At 39.4% G+C, this 21,058-nt stretch overlaps 1 protein-coding gene across 6 annotated transcripts in view; it reads left to right on the top strand.

The window, feature by feature from the left end:
* Pka-R2 (cAMP-dependent protein kinase type II regulatory subunit) overlaps window positions 1-19,783 on the top strand; it is a 265,110-nt gene extending 245,327 nt beyond the window's left edge. For all 6 annotated transcript variants that reach the window (XM_067090126.1, XM_067090120.1, XM_067090121.1 and 3 more), the window contains 5 exons: window positions 10,810-10,916; window positions 11,318-11,579; window positions 12,393-12,551; window positions 13,095-13,197; window positions 13,592-19,783. In XM_067090126.1, coding sequence (XP_066946227.1) covers window positions 10,810-10,916; window positions 11,318-11,579; window positions 12,393-12,551; window positions 13,095-13,197; window positions 13,592-13,722 — 762 coding nt within the window. In that variant the 3' untranslated portion in view covers window positions 13,723-19,783. The remainder of the gene's footprint in view (window positions 1-10,809; window positions 10,917-11,317; window positions 11,580-12,392; window positions 12,552-13,094; window positions 13,198-13,591) is intronic.
* The last annotated feature ends 1,275 nt before the right edge of the window (window positions 19,784-21,058 follow it).

Genomic DNA, 21,058 nt, shown 5'->3' with positions numbered 1-21,058 from the left:
GACTTAGAATCCCGAAACGGAGCCACCTGACGAAACACTTGACTGCACTACACCATCTTGTGTGGCCAAGCGATCGTAACTGAGTGATGATTTTTGTGATGATTTTGTGTGATGATTTGCTGCAGCGCCGAGTGACGGTGGGAGCTGTAGAAGAAGAAGAAGAAGAAGAGGATGATTTACACCACGGAAAGAGAAGTCCCCGGGATGAGTAACGAGAGTGATTTACGGCCCCTAGTAGGGAGGTCGGTGTTTTCGTTGGGATCCGGAAAAGGTTTTCACAGCGGCGCTTGAAGCGTTTTGCACGAAGAGCTCGAACTCCTTCGTCAAGACGCTCTTGTCGTGACGTAAGTAAGGATTCCCCTAGCTCCAAGACTCATAGTGAGCAGGAATCTTGTTTTTGGTCTCCAAGGATTCCTCTAGCTCCAGGAAGGAATCCCTCAAGACTCATAGTGAGCAGTAATCCTGTTATTGGTCTCCAAGGATTCCTCTAGCTCCAGGAAGGAATCCCTCAAGACTCATAGTGAGGAGAAATCCTGTTATTGGTCTCCAAGGATTCCACTAGCTCCAGGAAGGAATCCTTCAAGACTCATAGTGAGCAGGAATCCTGTTTTTGGTCTCCAAGGATTCCTCTAGCTCCAGGAAGGAATCCCTCAAGACTCATAGTGAGGAGAAATCCAGTTATTGGTCTCCAAGGATTCCTCTAGCTCCAGGAAAGAAATCCTTCAAGACTCATAGTGAGCAGAAATCCTGTTGTTGGTCTCCAAGGATTCCTCTGGCTTCAGGAAAGAAATCCTTCAAGACTCATAGTGAGCAGAAATCCTGTTGTTGGTCTCCAAGGATTCCTCTGGCTTCAGGAAAGAATCCTTCAAGATTCATAGTGAGCAGAAATCCTATTATTAGTCTCCAAGGATTCCTCTAGCTCCAGGAAGGAATCCTTCAAGACTCATAGTGAGCAGAAATCCTGTCATTGGTCTCCAAGGATTATTCTAGCTCCGAAGAAGCCTATGCCAGGATGGAATCCTTTAAGATTCACAGTGAGCGGATATCCTGCTATTGGTCGCCTTCCCAAATCTGTCCTATTCAGGACCACTTCTTCCAAGTGATATCTTTCCTTAACTGGGTTTTATTTTTGCATTTTATAAAATGGGGCTCCGAGATTGAAAGAGGTATTTAATGAATTGGTTCATTCATTATTTTCTGCAAAATGTTTATCATGTGATCATTTATATTTATATATATATATATATATATATATATATATATATATATATATATATATATATATATATATATATATATATATATATATATATATATATATTATATATATATATATATATATATATATGTATGTATATATATATATATATATATATATATATATATATATATAATACACGTGTATCTTCCTGAGTTAGTTTATTCAAATCAGTGTGATCAATTACTAACCATCTCATACAAGGAAGAGTTTGTTTACCCAATATTGTTCCGTAAAAAAATCCAGAAGCTACCTCGTTATCTCTTCCAGGAAGGGTGAACTTATCCGGAATCTGGAATCTGGAAATTGACTTAATTTACCTTTGGAAAATTTTCCCCATTGACGTCAGAAGCGCCGCTCTTTGTATGGGAGGAAATGATTGGCTTGAATGGTGTTTCTCTCTCTCTCTCTCTCTCTCTCTCTCTCTCTCTCTCTCTCTCTCTCGGTTTCTTAGCCGTATAAGTAATCCTATGAGTAATCCTAATGTCTCTCAAAGAATGAGTTTCTTAGCCGTTTGAAATCCTAATATCTCTCTCTCTCTCTCTCTCTCTCTCTCGGTTTCTTAGCCATTTGAGTAATCCTAATGTCAAGCAAAGAATGAGGGAATGAAAACTCTCTCTCTCTCTCTCTCTCTCTCTCTCTCTCTCTCTCTCTCTCTCTCTCTCTGCCTCCTGCCACGCATGAATTTGCAACCCCCCCGTATCTTTCATTTCAGCTCGAACGAAGTCATAATTATATCACTCCGTGCTTACTGCCTGATCCAATTTGGTTCCTGGTCCATGACGCGTCTGAAGTCGCCGCCTCTTTGTTATTGCCGGATCTTCCCCTGATAGTGACCCCCCAAGGGTTTTAACCCGGTGTGTATCCACCTTTGCGGCGTGTTTAGTAAAGCCCGTTGGGGGTGACCGTGAAAACATAAACAAGAGACTGTCGATATCATCAAGGTAATGGCCCCAGGGAATGGTGGTCCTAGATAACGACCCCCGAAAACCCTTTGGGGGTCACTATCTGGGTAAGATCCCAGTGGTCTAGGCAGCGTCTCGATTGCAAGTAATGGTATAGTGTTACTTTCAATTCTTTCAGTTTCATTTCAACTTACCTGAAGGTCATTTGTTCCCCCGACGAAAAATACAGATTTCTTATTTGTAAAATCTTATTTTCTGCTGGTATTACGGTGGTCATTACTCTCTCGAGCTTTTGACAATGTGTGGAAATATGGATGAGGGTGCTAGCCTCAACCCCGCCTCCCTTTATAGGCTTTATATGAGGCTAGTGACCATTCAGTGCCTTGTGCATTGGTGGTTATCAGTAAAAGTTAAAGCTCCCTCTGGGACTCTGTAGGCTCATAAGGCAGGCGCTGATCTCCTGTTGCGCTTTTGGTTGGCTTCGTAAGTTAGTGGCCTTTTCAGCTTAATCATTGCAAATGGTATTTTCGGCTCGTTTCATGACATATTGGCCTTTTGGGCTGGGCCCTGAAGTTGATGCCCTTTTCGTTTTGAGTCAGGTTGATAGCATTCCTCGCTCTTTCCAAAATTCAGTGACCTTTTGGACCGGTTTCGAGATAATGGAATTTCTGACTCGTCCCATAAGCTAATGCAGTTTTAAGAATTATTCTGTTAAAGTTTTTTTTTTTTTTTTTTTTTTGTTCCACGGGTTAATGGGCTCAAAGTTATTATTATTATTATTATTATTATTATTATTATTATTATTATTATTATTATTATTATTATTCAGAAGATGAACCCTATTCATATGGAACAAGCCCACCAAAGGGGCCATTGACTTGAAATTCAAGCTTCCAGATATTATTATTATTATTATTATTATTATTATTATTATTATTATTATTATTATTATTGAAATTCAAGCTTCCAAATATTATTATTATTATTATTATTATTATTATTATTATTATTATTATTATTATTATTATTATTCAGAAGATGAACCCTAATCATATGGAAGAAACCCACCCAGGGGGGCATTGTCTTGAAATTCAAGCTTCCAAAGATTAAAATGTCCATTAGAAAGAGTAACATAAGATAAAAGGAAATAAAGAAGGAAGAGATTTCTGTTTAAAAAATAAAAATAAATAGATAAAAATGAAAGTTAATTATTAAAATACGAGGCGAGTTGTATTAGGCTTGAACTTTTGTGAGTTCCAATTGTACGACTAAAAAAAAAACTCAAAAAGGATTAAGATTTTTTCTCCTGGCAAAATTTTTTTGCAACGTTATTACTGAAAGTAATTCCCTTACTCCAGGGAAGGCATGACGTCATATGTTTAATCATTAATTCCCACGTCCAAACGTGCTCTCTCTCTCTCTCTCTCTCTCTCTCTCTCTCTCTCTCTCTCTCTCTCATATTCTCTCTCTCTCTCTCTCTCTCTCTGGGTGTAACATATTCAAAAGAAAATTGGATGAATAGCTCTCTCTCTCTCTCTCTCTCTCTCTCTCTCTCTCTCTCTCTCTCTCTCTCTCTCTATTATGCTACAGTCCTTCACTTTTCTTATTATATACAGTATATATATATATTTCTTATTGATATATATATATATATATATATATATATATATATATATAATATTCTCTCTCTCTCTCTCTCTCTCTCTCTCTCTCTCTCTCTCTCTCTCTCTCTCTCTCTCTCTCTCTCTCTCTCTCCTTTCAGTGAATTATCAGGGTCATGCCACGCCAAATGAACCCGGATTAGAGCAATAGGTGGGCCAACCTGATGAAATTCTGCTGGAAGGAATTATTATTTTTTTATCCTTTTTCTCGCCTTTATTTTATTACTGTCTTTCCTTACTGTCATCATATATATATATATATATATATATATATATATATATATATATATATAGATATTTTATATATATATATATATATATATATATAATACAAAAAACAAAATGAAGAATTGAGAGAGAGAGAGAGAGAGAGAGAGAGAGAGAGAGAGAGAGAGAGAGAGAGAGAGAGAGAGAGAGAGAGGCTACTACAGCCTTTACTTCCGGAGTCAAAACAAAAAAATAAGAAAAAGAAAAATCATTATTAATTATTGCAGGTCATTTGAAGCTTAGTCATCAAAGTGTCAGGTGTCGATAGTTTGAAGGTCAAGGTCATGAAGTTAAAGGTTTTTGATGTATACATTCATTTTTCATCTGGACTGGTTATTATTATTATTATTATTATTATTATTATTATTATTATTATTATTATTATTATTATTATTACCACCCCGCAACGGGAGGTTCCGAAAGGTGGAGTATTGGACCCCGCGTCAAATCCTTATTCTTTCCCAAGGCGCGCCTGGGGGCACGCACGCTTCTTGACCTTTATTTACTGAACCTCTTTACGACGGAAATCCAAATCTCTGTCGCGAGGGCACGATCACGAACGCTGCCCTAGTCCATACAAAGAGGAAGAAGAAGAAGAAGAAGAAGAAGAAGAAGAAGAAGAAGAAGAAAAGGAAGTAGGAGGAGTCACCGCTTTTATTGTTGACCCCTCGAGTTCCTCTCGATGATTTGAATGGTCTTATGTATGTGTGTGTGTATGAGAGAGAGAGAGAGAGAGAGAGAGAGAGAGAGAGAGAGAGAGAGAGAGAATGATTGGTGAATTCATAAATTAATACTGGGAACAGAGAGAGAGAGAGAGAGAGAGAGAGAGAGAGACTAAGAGAGAACAGAGAGAGAGAGAGAGAGATGGTATATGAATTCATAAATTAGTATTGGGAGAGAGAGAGAGAGAGAGAGAGAGAGAGAGAGAGAGAGAGAGAGAGAGAGAGAGAGAGAGAGAGAGAGAATGGTAGATGAATTCATAAACTAATATTAGGAACAGAGAGAGAGAGAGAGAGATGGTATATGAATTCATAAATTAGTATTGGGAACAGAGAGAGAGAGAGAGAGAGAGAGAAAATGGTAGATGAATTCATAAACTAATATTAGGAACAGAGAGAGAGAGAGAGAGAGAGAGAGAGATGTTAGGTGAATTCATAAACTAATAATGAGAGAGAGAGAGAGAGAGATGGTAAGTGAATTCATAAACTAATATTGAGAACAGAGAGATAGAGAGAGAGAGATGGTAGGTGAATTCATGAACAGAGAGAGAGAGAGAGAGAGAGAGAGAGAGAGAGATGGTAAGTGAATTCATTAACTAATATTGAGAACAGAGAGAAAGAGAGAGAGAGATGGAAAATGAATTCATGAACTAATATTGAGAGAGAGAGAGAGAGAGAGAGAGAGAGAGAGAGAGAGAGAGAGAGAGAGGTGGTAAGTGAATTCATAAACTAATATTGAGAACAGAGAGAGAGAGAGAGAGAGAGAGAGAGAGAGAGAGAGAGAGAGAGAGAGGGATGGTAAGTGAATTCATTAACTAATTTTGAGAACGGGAAGAGAGAGAGAGAGAGAGAGAGAGAGAACGGTAGGTGAATTCGTAGATTAATATCAGGACCTTACCTTACCTTACAGACCTTACAGTTCGTGGGGGTTGCCCCAGGAGGTCCCTCAGTGTGAGGCACCTCTGATGTCTACCAGAGAATTGCTAACGCATCTTCCGGTATATTTCGCATCTTCCAATCTTGGATGGTCAGGGATGCAGTTTAGATATTTGTCGAGCTTATCCTTAAACACATCTACGCTCACTCCTGATATATTCCTCAGATGAGCTGGTAATGCATTGAATAATCGCTGCATTATCGATGCTGGTGCGTAGTGGATTAATGTCCTGTGTGCTTTCCTTAGTTTTCCTGGTATAGTTTTGGGCACTGTTAATCTACCTCTGCTTGCTCTTTCTGATATTTTAAGCTCCATGATGTATTCGGTGATTCCTTCTATCTGTTTCCATGCCTGGATTATCATGTAGCGTTCTCTTCTCCTTTCGAGACTATAGGGCCTATATAATTTTAAGAATTGTAGTCTTTCCCAGTAGTCAGGGTCCTTAACTTCTTCTATTCTAGCTGTAAAGGACTTATGTACACTCTCTATTTGTGCAATATCCTTTTGGTAGTGTGGGTACCATATCATATTACAATATTCAAGTGGACTACGTACATACGTTTTATAAACCATAATCATGTGTTCGACTTTTCTTGTTTTGAAGTGCCGGAACAACATTCCCATTTTTGCTTTGCATTTTGCCAATAGTATTGCTATTTGATCACTGCATAACATGTTCCTATTCAACATCACACCAAGGTCTTTAACTGCTTCCTTATTTGTGATTGTCTCGTTGTTAAGTCCCCTATATGCATATATCATTCCTTCTTTATCACCATAGTTTATTGATTCAAATTTATCAGAGTTAAATACCATCCTATTTACACCTCTGCCCATTCATATATTTTGTTTAGGTCTCTTTGTAGCGAGTTCCTATCTTCATCACTGGTAATTTCTCTACTTATTCTTGCGTCATGGCGAAACTTCTCACTACCGAGTCCTTAACATTACTAGCTATGTCTGCAATCATAATCACAAACAGCAATGCAGCCAACACCGTACCTTGTGGCACACCGGATATTACCGTAGCTTCATCCGATTTCTCATCGTTTGCAATCGCTATCCGTTTTCTATTTTGCAAAAATTCTTTTATCCATCTTCCTACTTTGTCCACAGTATTGATTTCTAATTTTTTTCGCTAATATATTATGGTCTACCTTGTCCAGAGCTTTTGCAAAGTCTAGGCAAACCACATCTGTATCTTTTTCGTTTATCATATTTTTATATATGTTTTCATAGTGGGCTAACAGTTGGGTTTGTGTACTTTTTCCGGGTACAAAGCCATGTTGACCTATATTAAACAAGTTATTTTTCATTAAATGTTTCATTATATTTTTCCTCATTGCCCTTTCACACACTTTCATAATATGTGATGTTACGCTCACAGGCCTATAATTACTTGCCTCTAGTCTTGATCCACTTTTGAACAGAGAGAGAGAGAGAGAGAGAGAGAGAGAGGTGAGAGAGAGTTAAGATTAGAGAACAAAGAGAGAATGGTAGGTGAGAGAGATTAATATTAGGAACAAAGAGAGAGAGAGAGAGAGAGAGAGAGAGAGATTGCCTGAGATCTGTGACATGTTTCAGAAAAGTCATGGAATCCTGTGTCCCAACGGCATTTTTATTGAGGTAGGGCCATCCCTTGGTGATCGCCCACTCAAGCAGTGAGCGACCAGACCCATTGTCGCCTTACACATCCGAGACCTCCTTAGGCTTATCAAACGCCGCGTTCCACTCCCGTCGGCCTTCCGGCAGTCACTTGCCCAAAAGGCTGTGGGCAAGAAAGTCGCCTGCGATCACGCAGCCTCAGCTCATTAGGAGATGAAGGTGTTTCGAATGACTCACTTTTGGAAAGGAGACACACCTGTACGTTGAGTCATCTTGGCAAAGGTGAGACGCCTTGGCCAAGTGTATGTGTGTATGTATACATTGTTCTTGAAAGGTATATAATGGCTTTGTGATATGTGGTCCTGCTCATGTTGGTTTCACCATTTTGATTCCGAGGTGTCTTCGGGAATCTCATTTGCTTTTCAAGTCTTGCTTTCATTCTGTCTGTCTGTTGACGTCAGAGTAATGAGGCATGTGAGAGAGAGAGAGAGAGAGAGAGAGAGAGAGAGAGAGAGAGAGAGAGAGAGAGAAGAGGAAGGGCGTAAATCGTTCGATCTTTTGAGGACCTTACTGCCCACCTTAAGCCTGTTTGTTTAATAACCTTGACGACGCCCAGAGGCAATGATCTTATAAGTCTCTCTCTCTCTCTCTCTCTCTCTCTCTCTCTCTCTCTCTCTCTCTCTCTCTCTCTCTCTCTCTCTCTCTCTCTCTCTAGCATCATCAACATTCACCCTGCAAAGACAGCCATCTCGACGAAACGTCAGCACGGATTTTGACGATCGGTTGACCTTGGACACAATGTGATCGATATTGATCATTCGAAGTCGCAGAGAAGTCCCTCAATTGCAGTTTCAGGCGCAAAACTCAAGGTCGATATCTTGGCCTATTACATTATTAATTATTCTGTCGGCTTCCGGATCGCATCATGGTCCAATCCCTGCTAGCATCAGACTACTAGGGTTTGTTACACTGTTCTAGGTTGTTTATTTCAGTAGTCATCATCGTTACTTGGTCCAAGCGAATTAGCGATGATTTTGAATATAATCTTTGCATTTTTAAAATTATAATATAATTTTCTGCGCAGTGTTGCTATCTCAGGTATTTCTTCAGTTTAATTAATTATTTCAGTGCGTTTAGAAAAATATATTGGCCATTTTTAATGCTGAATCATTTTTGGGGGAGGTTAATTTTCTGTGCACTGACCTACAGAGGAATATCTTTGGTTTCATAATGACGAATATGGTGCCGTTTTCTACAACTGCACCTTTTCTTTCAATCCCTTTTCGAAAAAACTTGGTTTAGGTAGTCTCAGTAATCTGATTCAGCCTTATTTTGGATAAATATTTTTCAAGTTTGTCTGAAGATGGTGTCTACCTGCCATTTGCTGTGCCTTGGCTCAAGACTCCTCTGTATCTTGTTGTATTTGTTGACTCAAAGCTTTCCTGTATCTTGTAGCCTCTCGTCTCCAGATTTTGCTGTATCTTGTTGTAACCTCTCGTCTCAAGGCTCTGCTGTATGTTACAGCATCTTAGCTCAAGACTTTGCTGTATCTTGTTGTAACTTCTTGCCTGGCCCCGCGTTCGATTCTCCGACCGGCCAGTGAAGAATTAGAGGAACTTGTTTCTGGTGACAGAAATTCATTTCTCGCTGTAATGGGGTTCTTATTCCACAATAAGCTGTAGGTCCCGTTGCCAGGTAACCAATTGTTTCGTAGCCACGTAAAATAAATCTGATCCTTCGGGCCAGCCCTAGGAGAGCTGTTAATCAGCTCGGTGGTCTGGTTAAACTAAGATGTACTTCTTTTCTTTTCTCTCTCTCTCTCTCTCTCTCTCTCTCTCTCTCTCTCTCTCTCTCTCTCTCTCTCTCTCTCTACCCTCTCTTTTTTTTACCTCCTCTACCCACTCTAATTAGCTCCTACTCCTCTCTCTCTCTCTCTCTCTCTCTCTCTCTCTCTCTCTCTCTCTCTGCTCCCTCTCTCTCTCTCTCTCTCTCTCTCTCTCTCTCTCTCTCTCTCTCTGCCCGCACCCCCACCGGTGGTGGCACGGCACTTTTCAAAATCACACAGACCTTGCGGCAGCCCTCGACTTTGTCACGTGTTGATGTTTTGACTGAAGGAGCGAAAACTCATCAAGAAAAGCCCAAACACAGTTTGCAGAGCTCATCGTTTACAGCCAGGAGATAACAAGACGTCATCAGTCTCTCCCCCAAAGGCCCAATTTCTTCATTGACAAACTTCCTGGATCGACTCATTTCGAAACCTGGCGATGTTTCAGCCCCTTTGCAATCGTTGGAAGCAGACGATGGTGTTCAGACCCTTCGTCGTTGTTTTGCGTCGTTTTAAAAGTCGACAAAGTACTTATCATTTGTGTATGACCTTCACTTTTGACACTGGTGGGTACACCTCTGAATAGAACAGATATTTGTCTCTCAGGAGGACGTAAGGACAGATTAAGTAGATCAGATATTTACCTCTCAGGAGGACGTAAAGAGAATTTATTGGGGTTAAAAACTTGGAGAAACTTCTTTGGAAAAAGCATCGTTCCACATAATCATATACATAATCTTTTCTCTCCTAAAACAGCATCATTAAATAATTATAATCAGTGTAAATGAAATAAAATGAAAATGGAAAACTAGAGCAAAGACGCCTTTCTAGATTTGGCTGACCTCTGCTGGTGTTTATAAATGGACCTTTACTCTCCAATTTCTCTTCTCGCCGTAAGGTCGTTGTATTGACTGCAAACTACGTTTTTGAATTAATGCCCTTTCTGGCTTAATCCTTGTTAATGATAATAGTAATAATATTTTCTTGAAAATAATGGCAGTTTTTTCAATTCTGATAATTCGTTTTTCTGCCTCAGCTAGATTGTCGAGGAGAATTCCACATTTAGTTCGTCCTCACCAACGTCCTGACGACGACCTCTGAGATGGTCGAAGCATGTAGACTACGAATGTACAAGATATAAGCAAATATAATCTTGGACTAACATCCCCAGTTTAGACGAATATGAATATTGGAATTCTGCTCAACAACCAATCTGAGCCTGAAAAACGAATTATCAGGAGAATTGAAAAAACCCTTTATAAGATTAATTCGTTAAAAACTGCCATTATTTTCAACAGAACGTGCATCAGAGAAGGTCTATTCCCTGAATAATAATAATAATAATAATAATAATAATAATAATAATAATAATAGTGAAGACTATGAAGGAGACTGCACATCCCTGAAAGATGAGGATAATGAGGCCCTTTCTTGTGCATTTATTTGAAAAACATTGTTAGCCATACCCTGGTAATCATTATTGTCAAAAGAAACGAACCTGGCTCCACCTGCACTCAGGTAACAAAAGGTCAGAGTAAAACAAATGAACTGCGGGGATCTTCCTCCACTAATAGTCAAGTCGTTCAGTTCTGGAAATTATTATTAATTTTTTTTGTTGTATCTGTGTTTCAGGACCAGATGGGAGAGGTCTTAGACGCCATGTTTGAGAGAAAGGTCACTGAGAACGAGCACGTCATCAAACAGGGCGATGACGGGGACAATTTCTACGTCATAGAGTCGTGAGTTTCGATTTTTTTATCTTTCTGATGAAATGAATGACTTTTCCCATTACTTGGTTCATTGCTGAGGTTGGCAGCGGTTGGGCTGAAGGGTAGGGACTCGGAACCTCGTCGTGGATTGCTGTACAGAAGCTGAAGGGTGTCACTTACCAGAGCCAGGCCTTCGGAATGGCAATAGAATAGTCTAGAAAGGATATAAGTAATGAAACATATAATAAGACACTCTTTTACAAGTCCAAAAACATTTTAAAGTGCAAACACTCTAGTTCCTTTATGTATGACACATCCACGAAAAATTATTGCAGTGAACTCTGACGCTGAGTGGCCTTATATACATCTTGATGCTATAATCTGCAACTTTCGTCACAGGCAATCCCTCTCACGGCTCTTTTCCTTTCCAGGGGCGTCTACAACATATACGTCAAAACCGATAATGACGCTGAACCCAGGCTGGTGGGTAATTACGACAATTCCGGAAGTTTCGGCGAGTTGGCCCTCATGTACAATCTGCCTAGGGCTGCCACCATCCAGGCTGTGACTACGGGGTCCCTCTGGGCCATGGATCGACAGACCTTCAGGAGGATATTGCTGAAGTCTGCCTGCAAAAAGAGGAAGATGTATGAGGCCCTCCTCGAGAACGTGCCCATGTTGAAAACGCTCGAGGTAAGGGCTTCTGATCTGCCAGAGGGTTCATGCGTGTTGCCACTGTGTCTGTGCGTGTGTTGGCTGTGATGGAAAAGGGCAGGAATGACAAAAATGGCACCCAACTTTCAACTTATGTAACTTAATGTTTCATGGAATTTTGTTGTTATTATTTTCAGAGGGAAGAATGACTTCCTTATCTTAGATTGTTCACCTTACAGGGTAGCTGAGAATGGCCTGTGTTTTCAAATCGATCATTTACGTCCCTCTTTTCAGCTAGGAAATATAATCAGTGCACATAAGTCAGTATAAGAAACTTTCTTGATTATGTATCAGTGCTTTGGTTATCTTCCAAACCAGTTTCCTTGTGGCTCTTTATCAAATGAAACCATCCCATTTTCCATTGCAATAAAATCAAGAAGATTTTTTCAGTAGATGTTAAATAACAAAGTAAGTCTTTATCAAGTATTGTTAACTTGTCTCAACTCAGTGGGCTTTGTTTAGATGAATTTACTGGGGACGCAAAAACTTTTGAAAGGTTTAAAAACACTCAAAATACCTATCCCTTCACAACTAAACTAGTTGTGTTGCTCTGAATCAGCTCTCTCGACATAGCCACTGTATAACCTAACTCTGTAATGCAAGAAGCAGGCTGTAGGTGAATGTATTTATACCAGGACATCCACTCTACCTCTTAACATATGTCATCACAACATGCATGAAGAGAATAGAAAGTAGAACTCTGTAAAGTAACTGCAATCTTACATCGTTAAACAAACCAAGTTAGGTTATTGACACTCGCAGCAATGTACATCGTGGTTATCTCACTTTCAGAAATACGAAAGGATGAACTTGGCTGATGCACTGGTCCCCAAGGAGTACCCTTCAGGAGCCCAGATCATCCTTCAAGGAGACAGTGCTGATGGCATGTACTTCTTGGAGGACGGAACTGTCCGGATCTCCATGGTGAACTCGGAAAATGAGGAGAAGGAGGTGAGAACTTACATCAGTTTGTAATTTTCTGGAGTGAATGAATGAAACAGGTATGCAAGTGATAATGTTTTTCCGGCAATAAATAGTTCATTTAGTTTGGATCCACTCTACAAGAAAGTAATTTTTGAAGGAAAATGGGCTTTTTGATAACGCCTGTAAAATTCAATCACCTCGTCTTGTGGATTAACAGGACTGATATAGAGTAGACTGATTACAGTAAAACTTAGTTGAGACCCTGTTGTTATTGCAGAGTCAGCATATTGTAAACGCAACATTTGAACTATAGGGTATGGTAACAGCTCCAAACTAGGTGCAATTGTACATGTCCACCTCCAATAATGACTGAACCCAGGAACTTTTGTTTGGGACAAATAGTTTGACTGTATTGGAAAGCAAATCTTTGCTTCTCCTTAGTATTCTCTCCATTGCTGTAGTTAGATTACAGTGTTGTGACAAACTTCACACATTCCACTCATGGTGGATTTACAGTACATACCCATTTTCATGTCCTGTGGAAAATGTAAAACTGTGCTTCTCTTCCAGATAAGTCGAGTGACTGTTGGGGGTTACTTCGGTGAACTGGCTTTGGTCACCAAAAAGCCCCGAGCAGCTTCTGTTTATGCTTGTGGGAAGGCCAAAGTTGCATGTAAGTGCAGTTTTATTTTGTAGTCACTGATAAAATTGAGATACTTGAAGAAATTCCTGATACAAAATTCTAAAAATAGTGAAGTGGCCTGTTGATAAATGTTCCAAACCATAACTGAAAAGCTCAGATAAATTTCAAATGGTTAAGCTGCTGCAGGAATGACCCTATAAAATGGTAGTGAATACTTTAGAATGCCTTAAATCTGTCTGAATATATCTGCTTGAGATTATCATTGTGAAGTTATAGTCAAAATTTGATTATTCATTTATAATGCTTTAAATTTAATTTCATAAACACTTACCTAAGGCTTCTGTAATAGATCCTGTACTCAGAGCAGTTATGTCTGGTGCACTGTAATTCTCTGATTTTCCTTCTTACTCCTCCTCACCCTCAGTCTTAGACGTGGAGGCCTTCGAGCGCTTGCTTGGTCCCTGCATGGATCTGATGAAGAGGAACATAGAGGATTATGAAAACGAGCTTCTTAGGATCTTTGGCTCCAAGGCCAACATCTCCGACATCCGATGAAGCAACACCAAGTTAACTTAGTTTCCCCAGTCACCAAATAATAATAATAATAATAATTAATAATAATAATAATAATTAATAATTAATAATAATAATAATAATACTATGCGTTTTAATGAATCGTCTGTGGGTGTGGGTGGGAAGAAATCAATGGAGTTTTGTCCTCCTTCGCCATTTTCGAGATGAGGACGGTGGTGGTGGCGAAGGTCCCCGTACATAAAGGTGGGAGATGATCACGCTGAATATATTGAAAATGAATCAATGAGTAGAAGAGAGATCCGCGAGAGAAACGGAGAGAAAAAATATATATATATATATAAAATGATTGTTGTAACCACATAGGTCATCTTAGCTTTGGACTTTCTTCAACGTTCGCGCCAGTGGCAAGCTGGCGTGACGCAGGGTCTGTCGGTGTCTTCATGTTCAAACTGCAGAGTAAAAGAATAACGTTGTTCCTCAGAAGTGAACCTGTTCAGGATAACAGAGAAATGACTTGAGTATTTTTGCTAAATTCTGGTGTTACGCTGTCATTGGTGATGATGATGGTAACATCCCCTTGGGAAAACTGATGTCAACCTGTTCACCGTCTCTATTCACAAATCTTAAGCTAAGAGTAAACAGACCCTTATTTATTGGTACCCGTCACTGGAAATAGCTGATTTCTCTTATTTTCAATGTAATCATTCATATAATTTTTAATCTTGGGATGACTTTGGCAACAAGTATAGAGCTGTAACTCGGTGGTGGCGTCATGTGGCCCAGTATTGAGCTGACTCAAGTGAGCCACTGAGTTGATTCGAGTGAGCCTCTTGAGTTGATTCAAGTGAGCCACTGAGCTGACTCGAGTGAGCCACTGAGCTGACTCAAGTGAGCCACTGAGCTGACTCGAGTGAGCCTCTGAGCTGACTCAAGTGAGCCACTGAGCTGACTCAAGTGAGCCGAGGTACACCACGTCAGGTTGCTTTCAGTCATCCGGAATTGATTCAGTCTTTATACTTTGAGATGCAGACAGGATCCAATAGCCACCTTTCCTATGATTATCTGTTAACGTCTGTGTACATTTTTGTGATTTTGTCAAGTGTATAAAATCTTTTGATTCTTGCATTTCTTTGATGTGTGCAACCTAATAGCATAGGTCATTTCCCATATCATTTTCTTGCCCTTAACAAGGTGCTACACTTATTGATATATAATAATATATATATAAATGTATCAAAACTTTCTGTATGGCCTATCACAAACTTTTTAATAACCAGCTTACCACTTTTGTAATTTTTATGGGGCCAAAAAACAAGCAAAAGTATTGTCAAGATACTCTTCTATATCGTAATCTGTATCATAGTTCGTGTCGGTTCCACTTTCATATACAGTAACAGGACTGAAGAGAAGCATTGTCGTCTTTAATTTTATGGTTCAGGTGTGTCAGTGTTGGGAAGTTTCGAGAAGAAGATGTCTCCTCCAGCATGCTTTCTCAGGATCACGACACTTTCCGAGAAATGAGAAACAGTACAGATAACTACACCTTTTACTACCCTGCATATTAGTACGTACCGTAGGCACTTCAATGTAACCCCAGATATACAAGGTAGAGTGGTAAATGTCAAAATAAAGATACTGTTACATGAAATCCCCAATAACTCCAGACATTTTACCAGGAGTACAACCTCACACCCCCTTCATAGTAATGTTCATCCCAGTGGATATGAGGCTCAGGCCAATGATTCTGGAAATCACGCGGTGCAAGTCCACCGCGACCTGAGCGCCCTCTCCCCTCCCCCAGACAAACTGAAAAGAGAGACTACAAAACCCCAGTGTTTATTACCTAACAGTACGCTGATTATCTCGGTTCTGAAATTGACTTAGACTTGTTCAGTGTGACGCGTATTGTCTCAAATTTGGTATACTGTCTCTTAAAGAATAATAAATTGAAGTCAGCGCTGATCTCCAGCCGTAGATTAGGAGTTTTAACTTTTTGAGTAGAAAGCATATCATAACCTCTCTTTATATGAATAACCTTTCTTATCACAGCTAAATGTTTCAGAGTATAGAATGCAACTCGAATTAAACAAAGAAGCCTGAGAATTCCTACGTAGTTCACACAATTGCAGAAATGTAGGGAGCTGCCATCTGACATCCGTGTAGACTGGATATTTGTCACTTGCTCAAGACACTTTTATGCCTGAGGAGTTTTATGCAGTAGATTCTAAGAAGCACAGAGAAGATTCACCTTGGCCTAACCACCTGCTTCGTGGAGGATTCAGGTGCCCAAAATTGGAATGTTAGTGAACAGTAAAAGCAAATAAACAAAAACTTTAAAAGAATTATGGAGAAATCTACATTCAAAATTCCAGTAGAACAGGTGAGAGGCAAACCTTTCAGTAGCTTTGATCAGGAGCATTTTGAAACCACCATTTCACCCCTAAATGTCACTTTCTGTTTTTCAGAGACCTCCTCTGCCCATCCACTGTCAAGTCATGAACAGTGATTTAGAATCAAATTAGCCTTAAGAGGCCATAGGGTAACAAGACATGTTGGGTTGGTTTCATTTTTTCAGACAACACCCTTTCAGTCAGTACACAGAAATGCTGGAATCCAGAACCCACAGCACTGCTACAATCCTGGAATGGGACTGAAGTGGACAGCACTTCCTTCCTGTCAGGGTCAAGTGAAAATGCTTATGTAAAAGCGTACAGTCTTCCCTGGCCAATGGAAGTCCCGCGAGTGATCAAATCTGGTGCTTGAAGGTATCTTCCAGTGATGTCGAAAAAATAAATATTCTCCAATTAAGTTCCCGGATGAAGAGATGTTGCATATAATCATCATCACAAAAAAAAAAAACTTTTGCAGGCAAAGGAATCAGACTAAACTTGTTGAATAAAACCACCACAACTAACGTGGCAGGAAGAAAAAAATCAGCAAAAAAAATTCCTCACAGACGTCCTAGCTGGCTCTTGGATTTCTGTCGACTGATTACACTCGCCTTCACAAAGCATGAGATTCATGACACACGATACATTTGTTGCACAGGCATGTCTTCTTGTTCTGAATCAAAAGAGGATTTATCTCTCTTGCCAGGAAACATGTTCGTTGAGAATGAAATCCGTGAGAGACTGAGACACTTGAAGTTTGGCGATGCGTCCAGGCTTTGGTCTGGAGCGAAGCCGGAATAGCTCTGCCATTATCTGCCATGCAGATCAACTTTTTAAAGACTTCTGTTGCTCTCAGACAAGGCCTGGACGGTGTTAGGCTATCAGAAGATGAGAGAATGAGGAAATCAAGGCATTCAAGAAGAAAAGAAATATGCAAAAAACTCACAGGAGCCTGGTGGGGGGGGGGCCGCTTCTTTCCCCCGCCCGCAGCTGCTGCCAGAGAAGAAGAAGAAGAAGAAACCTTTCAAGTGGCGCAACGTAACATTTTTATTTTTAACACTCGTAGTAGGACCAGCAACCTCAAAAAAAGTAAATGAATAGATAAATAAACTTCGTCCCATCTCTTGCATAATACCTTTTAACAAAAGCCCACGCCAACTGTGTGTGTGTGCGTGTGTGTGTGTATGTGTGTGTTGTGGAAAGCGTAGATGATGGCGGAAGTTAGTAACCGTAATTGTTAAGAGGAAGAAGAGAAGTGAAGTCTTGCTATATATTTTTCCACTAATTCCTTTAACACTTTCGATGTTACTATTGTCATTTTGAGCCACACTGGCTCCCCCCCTAGGAGCACTGCCCTTCCATGTCATGCAAATGTCCGCAACTCCGTGTTCTTTTTTTTTTTAATTTCATTCATGTCATTAGATGACCATAAGAGTGCATCGGCAAACAGAAAAAATGAAAGGAGGTCATTCAGGCACGGGAAGAAACTGGGCAAAATGATGAGGTGAAGTGTTCATCAGATGCAGGACACAGTTACAGGACTGTACTCTGAAGGTGTTGTCATCCAGCCAAGCTCTTGGCGCCAAGGCAACATGGACAACTTGAACAACTGTAACTGGGAACCAGGAGCTGCAGCATTCAGCTTGTTGGCTTTCATTTTCGTCACGTCTGATGTCAGACTGACTTGTTTTAGCCAGATCAGGGAACCAAATTATTTGTGGCGTTTGGTCAGACGTTCTGTGGTTCTGGGCTGTTTCTTCTTTCTTGCGTTTCCAGAAAACTGGGACACTACTACTACTACTACTACTCTAGGCAGGAAGTACCTGCTGGGTGTTTCTGGGAGAAATCACTCGCCTTGACGAAGTGTTGTTTAGAATTGAAAAGTGATTTCCGCAGCGAGGAAGGGAGCAATGATGACGGTTCATTGTAACGAAAGGAAGCAGAGTGATGCTCGGCTCTTTCAATCTCTCTGCCAGCCATCATCTCTAGTCCTTGGAAAAGGAGTTCTCTCTCTCTCTTTACCCCTCAGGGAATGTATGGAATAACTAACTCCCTCTCAGAGGGTTCTAAAGTGACAATGGAAGGGCAAAGTCAAGACATAGACCGATGCAAGCGTGTGTATGTGTGTGCCAAAATTCTATTGAGCTCGTGCAAGAAGATCACTGCCGCGAGCCGTTGGTTTTCCCGCGCGTGTGGGGATTGTCTCGTCCTCGTGGTATCTGTCTCGTTTCTGGGTCGTTCATTTATCCTAAGTGTATGCATTTTTTACGACTAGTTCAGCCACACACGGTACTCTTAAAAATCATTTCCCAGAGTGCAGCTGTGATGCTGTGTCCCTATTGTGTTGAGGAAATTGTGCTCAGCAGACGCTGAGAAGCGTCTCTGGACTTGTAGTAGACTAATGAGCTTGTGAGAATCCCCCTACTGCCTGAATGAATCTAAAGATGGTCTATTTTAAGAGGTTATGCCCCGATCGAGTAGTAAAACGTATAAATACATAAATGTATACCCATATACATATACATTTATGTATCACCTTATGGTCATACAAAGTTATGTCAGTGCACAAGGAAGGACACGAGCGGCGATACTCTCTATATAATAAAGATAAAAATAGATATTTTTTCCAAAATACAGAAGTCTATTGTTAAGAGTATATACATATATATATAGAGGTATATATATTTCAACCTTATTCAGTACTTGAGAAGATCACGTGTAAGATAGGCTTGTAAAATAGTAATGAGTAACATGGCGGCGAAGATGTCGCCGCGTATACGTCAGAGCAAAAAGAAATGATGCTGAAGTGTACATGAGATTTCCGTGCAATTTTATAATGTGCTATAAATGTTCTGAATGTATTGTATCATAGTGATTTAACCCATAACAATGCAACTGACTCATTTTTTTTTATTCTTATCATTTCTGCTTTCACTACGAAGTGAAATAAATGCGTTCCAAGCCTTTATTTTTCTTCAAGCTCATATCAAAAAGTAGGTCGTTTCCATCGGTTGATTTTCCTGCCTTTCTCCGTCTTCATCTCATTTCTCCTCCAGCCCTCTCCTCCTCTCCTCCCTCTCCTCCCCCCTCCTCCTCTTCATTTCAAAATCCCACTTCAATATTTTGTTTCTAAGGTATGATTTGTGATACTATCCACACTTTGCTTTTGATAGAAAAAGGAAATTCGAGAGGGATCGACTGTTAAATTCATCTTGAAATTGTATAGGCAAATCCGCGATGCTTGTTTACTGAACCGCCTCAACCTCAGCTTAAAAAGTCGAGGCTGCCAAATATTTACATTGGCCTTAAATATGCAAAGAAAAAGGTGGGTGGAAACGACAAACTAAATTCTCTGCAATGGCGGCCGTCGCTTCAAAGATGTGTTTAATGACAACTAAATTCTCTGCAATGGCGGCCATCGCTTCAAAGATGTGCTACAGATCTGGCTCATGAGTGAAAGAGAAACTGCTCGCCTTTCTTTTCAGAGAAGCCCATCACTATCATCCGCTAGAGTGTCTAAAAATCGTGGTCGTCCCTCAGAATACTGTTTCTTAGTTTGTCTCTTTTCTTTGTGCCCTTTTAGAGAAGAAGAAGAGTGTGGAAGCCCAGGTGTAGGATTTTGTAAACATTAGCTGAAACAGTGTATACCCCCATGACCATTGTGACATACAATAAATGCTACAATAACAATACTTTGGAAGCTATGTGACTTAACCTTTCGGTAGCTTTAAGGCCTGACACCCAGATGTGTGTAGAAGAGGAGGAATATTGCTGGATGTCAAAGAGAAACAAAAAAGGAATGGTAGAAAATTGGGAAGGATTGAGTGAAGACAGGAAAAAGAGGTTAGTATTCTTCATATTTGTGATCCCATTGTCTGTGATTAACGTACTGAACTCATATAGGCTTGTTGTGGCACCAACCCAACTGTACTGTACTTTGATTGATGTTGTAGTCTGACCAAGCCTAACCTAACTTTCAGATCTTATAAATTAACCGTACTAATGTTATGTATTATACAAGTGTTGAACCTGGTCTTCACAGTGCAGTATAACCTATTGCCCAGATTTTGTAACAAGTCCTCCTAACCTAATCCTAACTTGTGGGTGCTACAACCTAACCTCTGATTATGGTACTTTAACCAGGACTGTTGCATTGGCAAAAAAAGGTTACAAAATAACTAAAAAAGCCAAAGCTGTTCCCATAGTACAAATTTGGCATAGCTGTAACTTGTTAATCAGTGAGTTGGTACAACCTTGTGAATACACTTAAAAGTGCTAATTTATCTAATTGATTTTGTGATTTGTAAAAGTATATATATATATATATATATATATATATATATATATATATATATATATATATATATATATATATATATATATATATATATTCATATTACACACAGTAAACCCCTCAGTATTCGTGGGGATGCACGCAACCCCATGAATAGCTAAAATCCACAAATACTTAAAACCCTCAAAAATAGCTAAAATCACAAATACAAAAACCCTCTAAAAATGCTTATACCTGAGTATTTTAATTGCTTTATCACAAAAAGTGCATTTAGTCATGAAAATTATATGAAAATACAGTAATTAGTGAATATTTCTCAGTGAAAAATACCGCGAATGGGCGAATTTTCCTTGAATAATGGGTAGCTACGTTCCACAGAGAAATCCACAAATGCGTGATTCCATGAATCATGAGAACGTGAATACTGGGGGTTTACTGTATATATATATATATATATATATATATATATATATATATATATATATATATATATATATATATATATATATATATATATATATATATATATATATATATATATATATATATATATATATATATATATATATATATATATATATATATATATATATATATATATATATCCTAGCCTTTTGTGTATAATGAAGCCAATGGGTGGTATCAGGCACACATGCAGTATGAGAGCCAGTAG

The sequence above is a fragment of the Macrobrachium rosenbergii genome, chromosome 47, assembly GCF_040412425.1.
Source record: "Macrobrachium rosenbergii isolate ZJJX-2024 chromosome 47, ASM4041242v1, whole genome shotgun sequence".
NCBI lineage: Eukaryota > Metazoa > Arthropoda > Malacostraca > Decapoda > Palaemonidae > Macrobrachium > Macrobrachium rosenbergii.
Note: the sequence above shows the minus strand (reverse complement) of the source record. Positions and strands in the feature narration are given on the sequence as shown.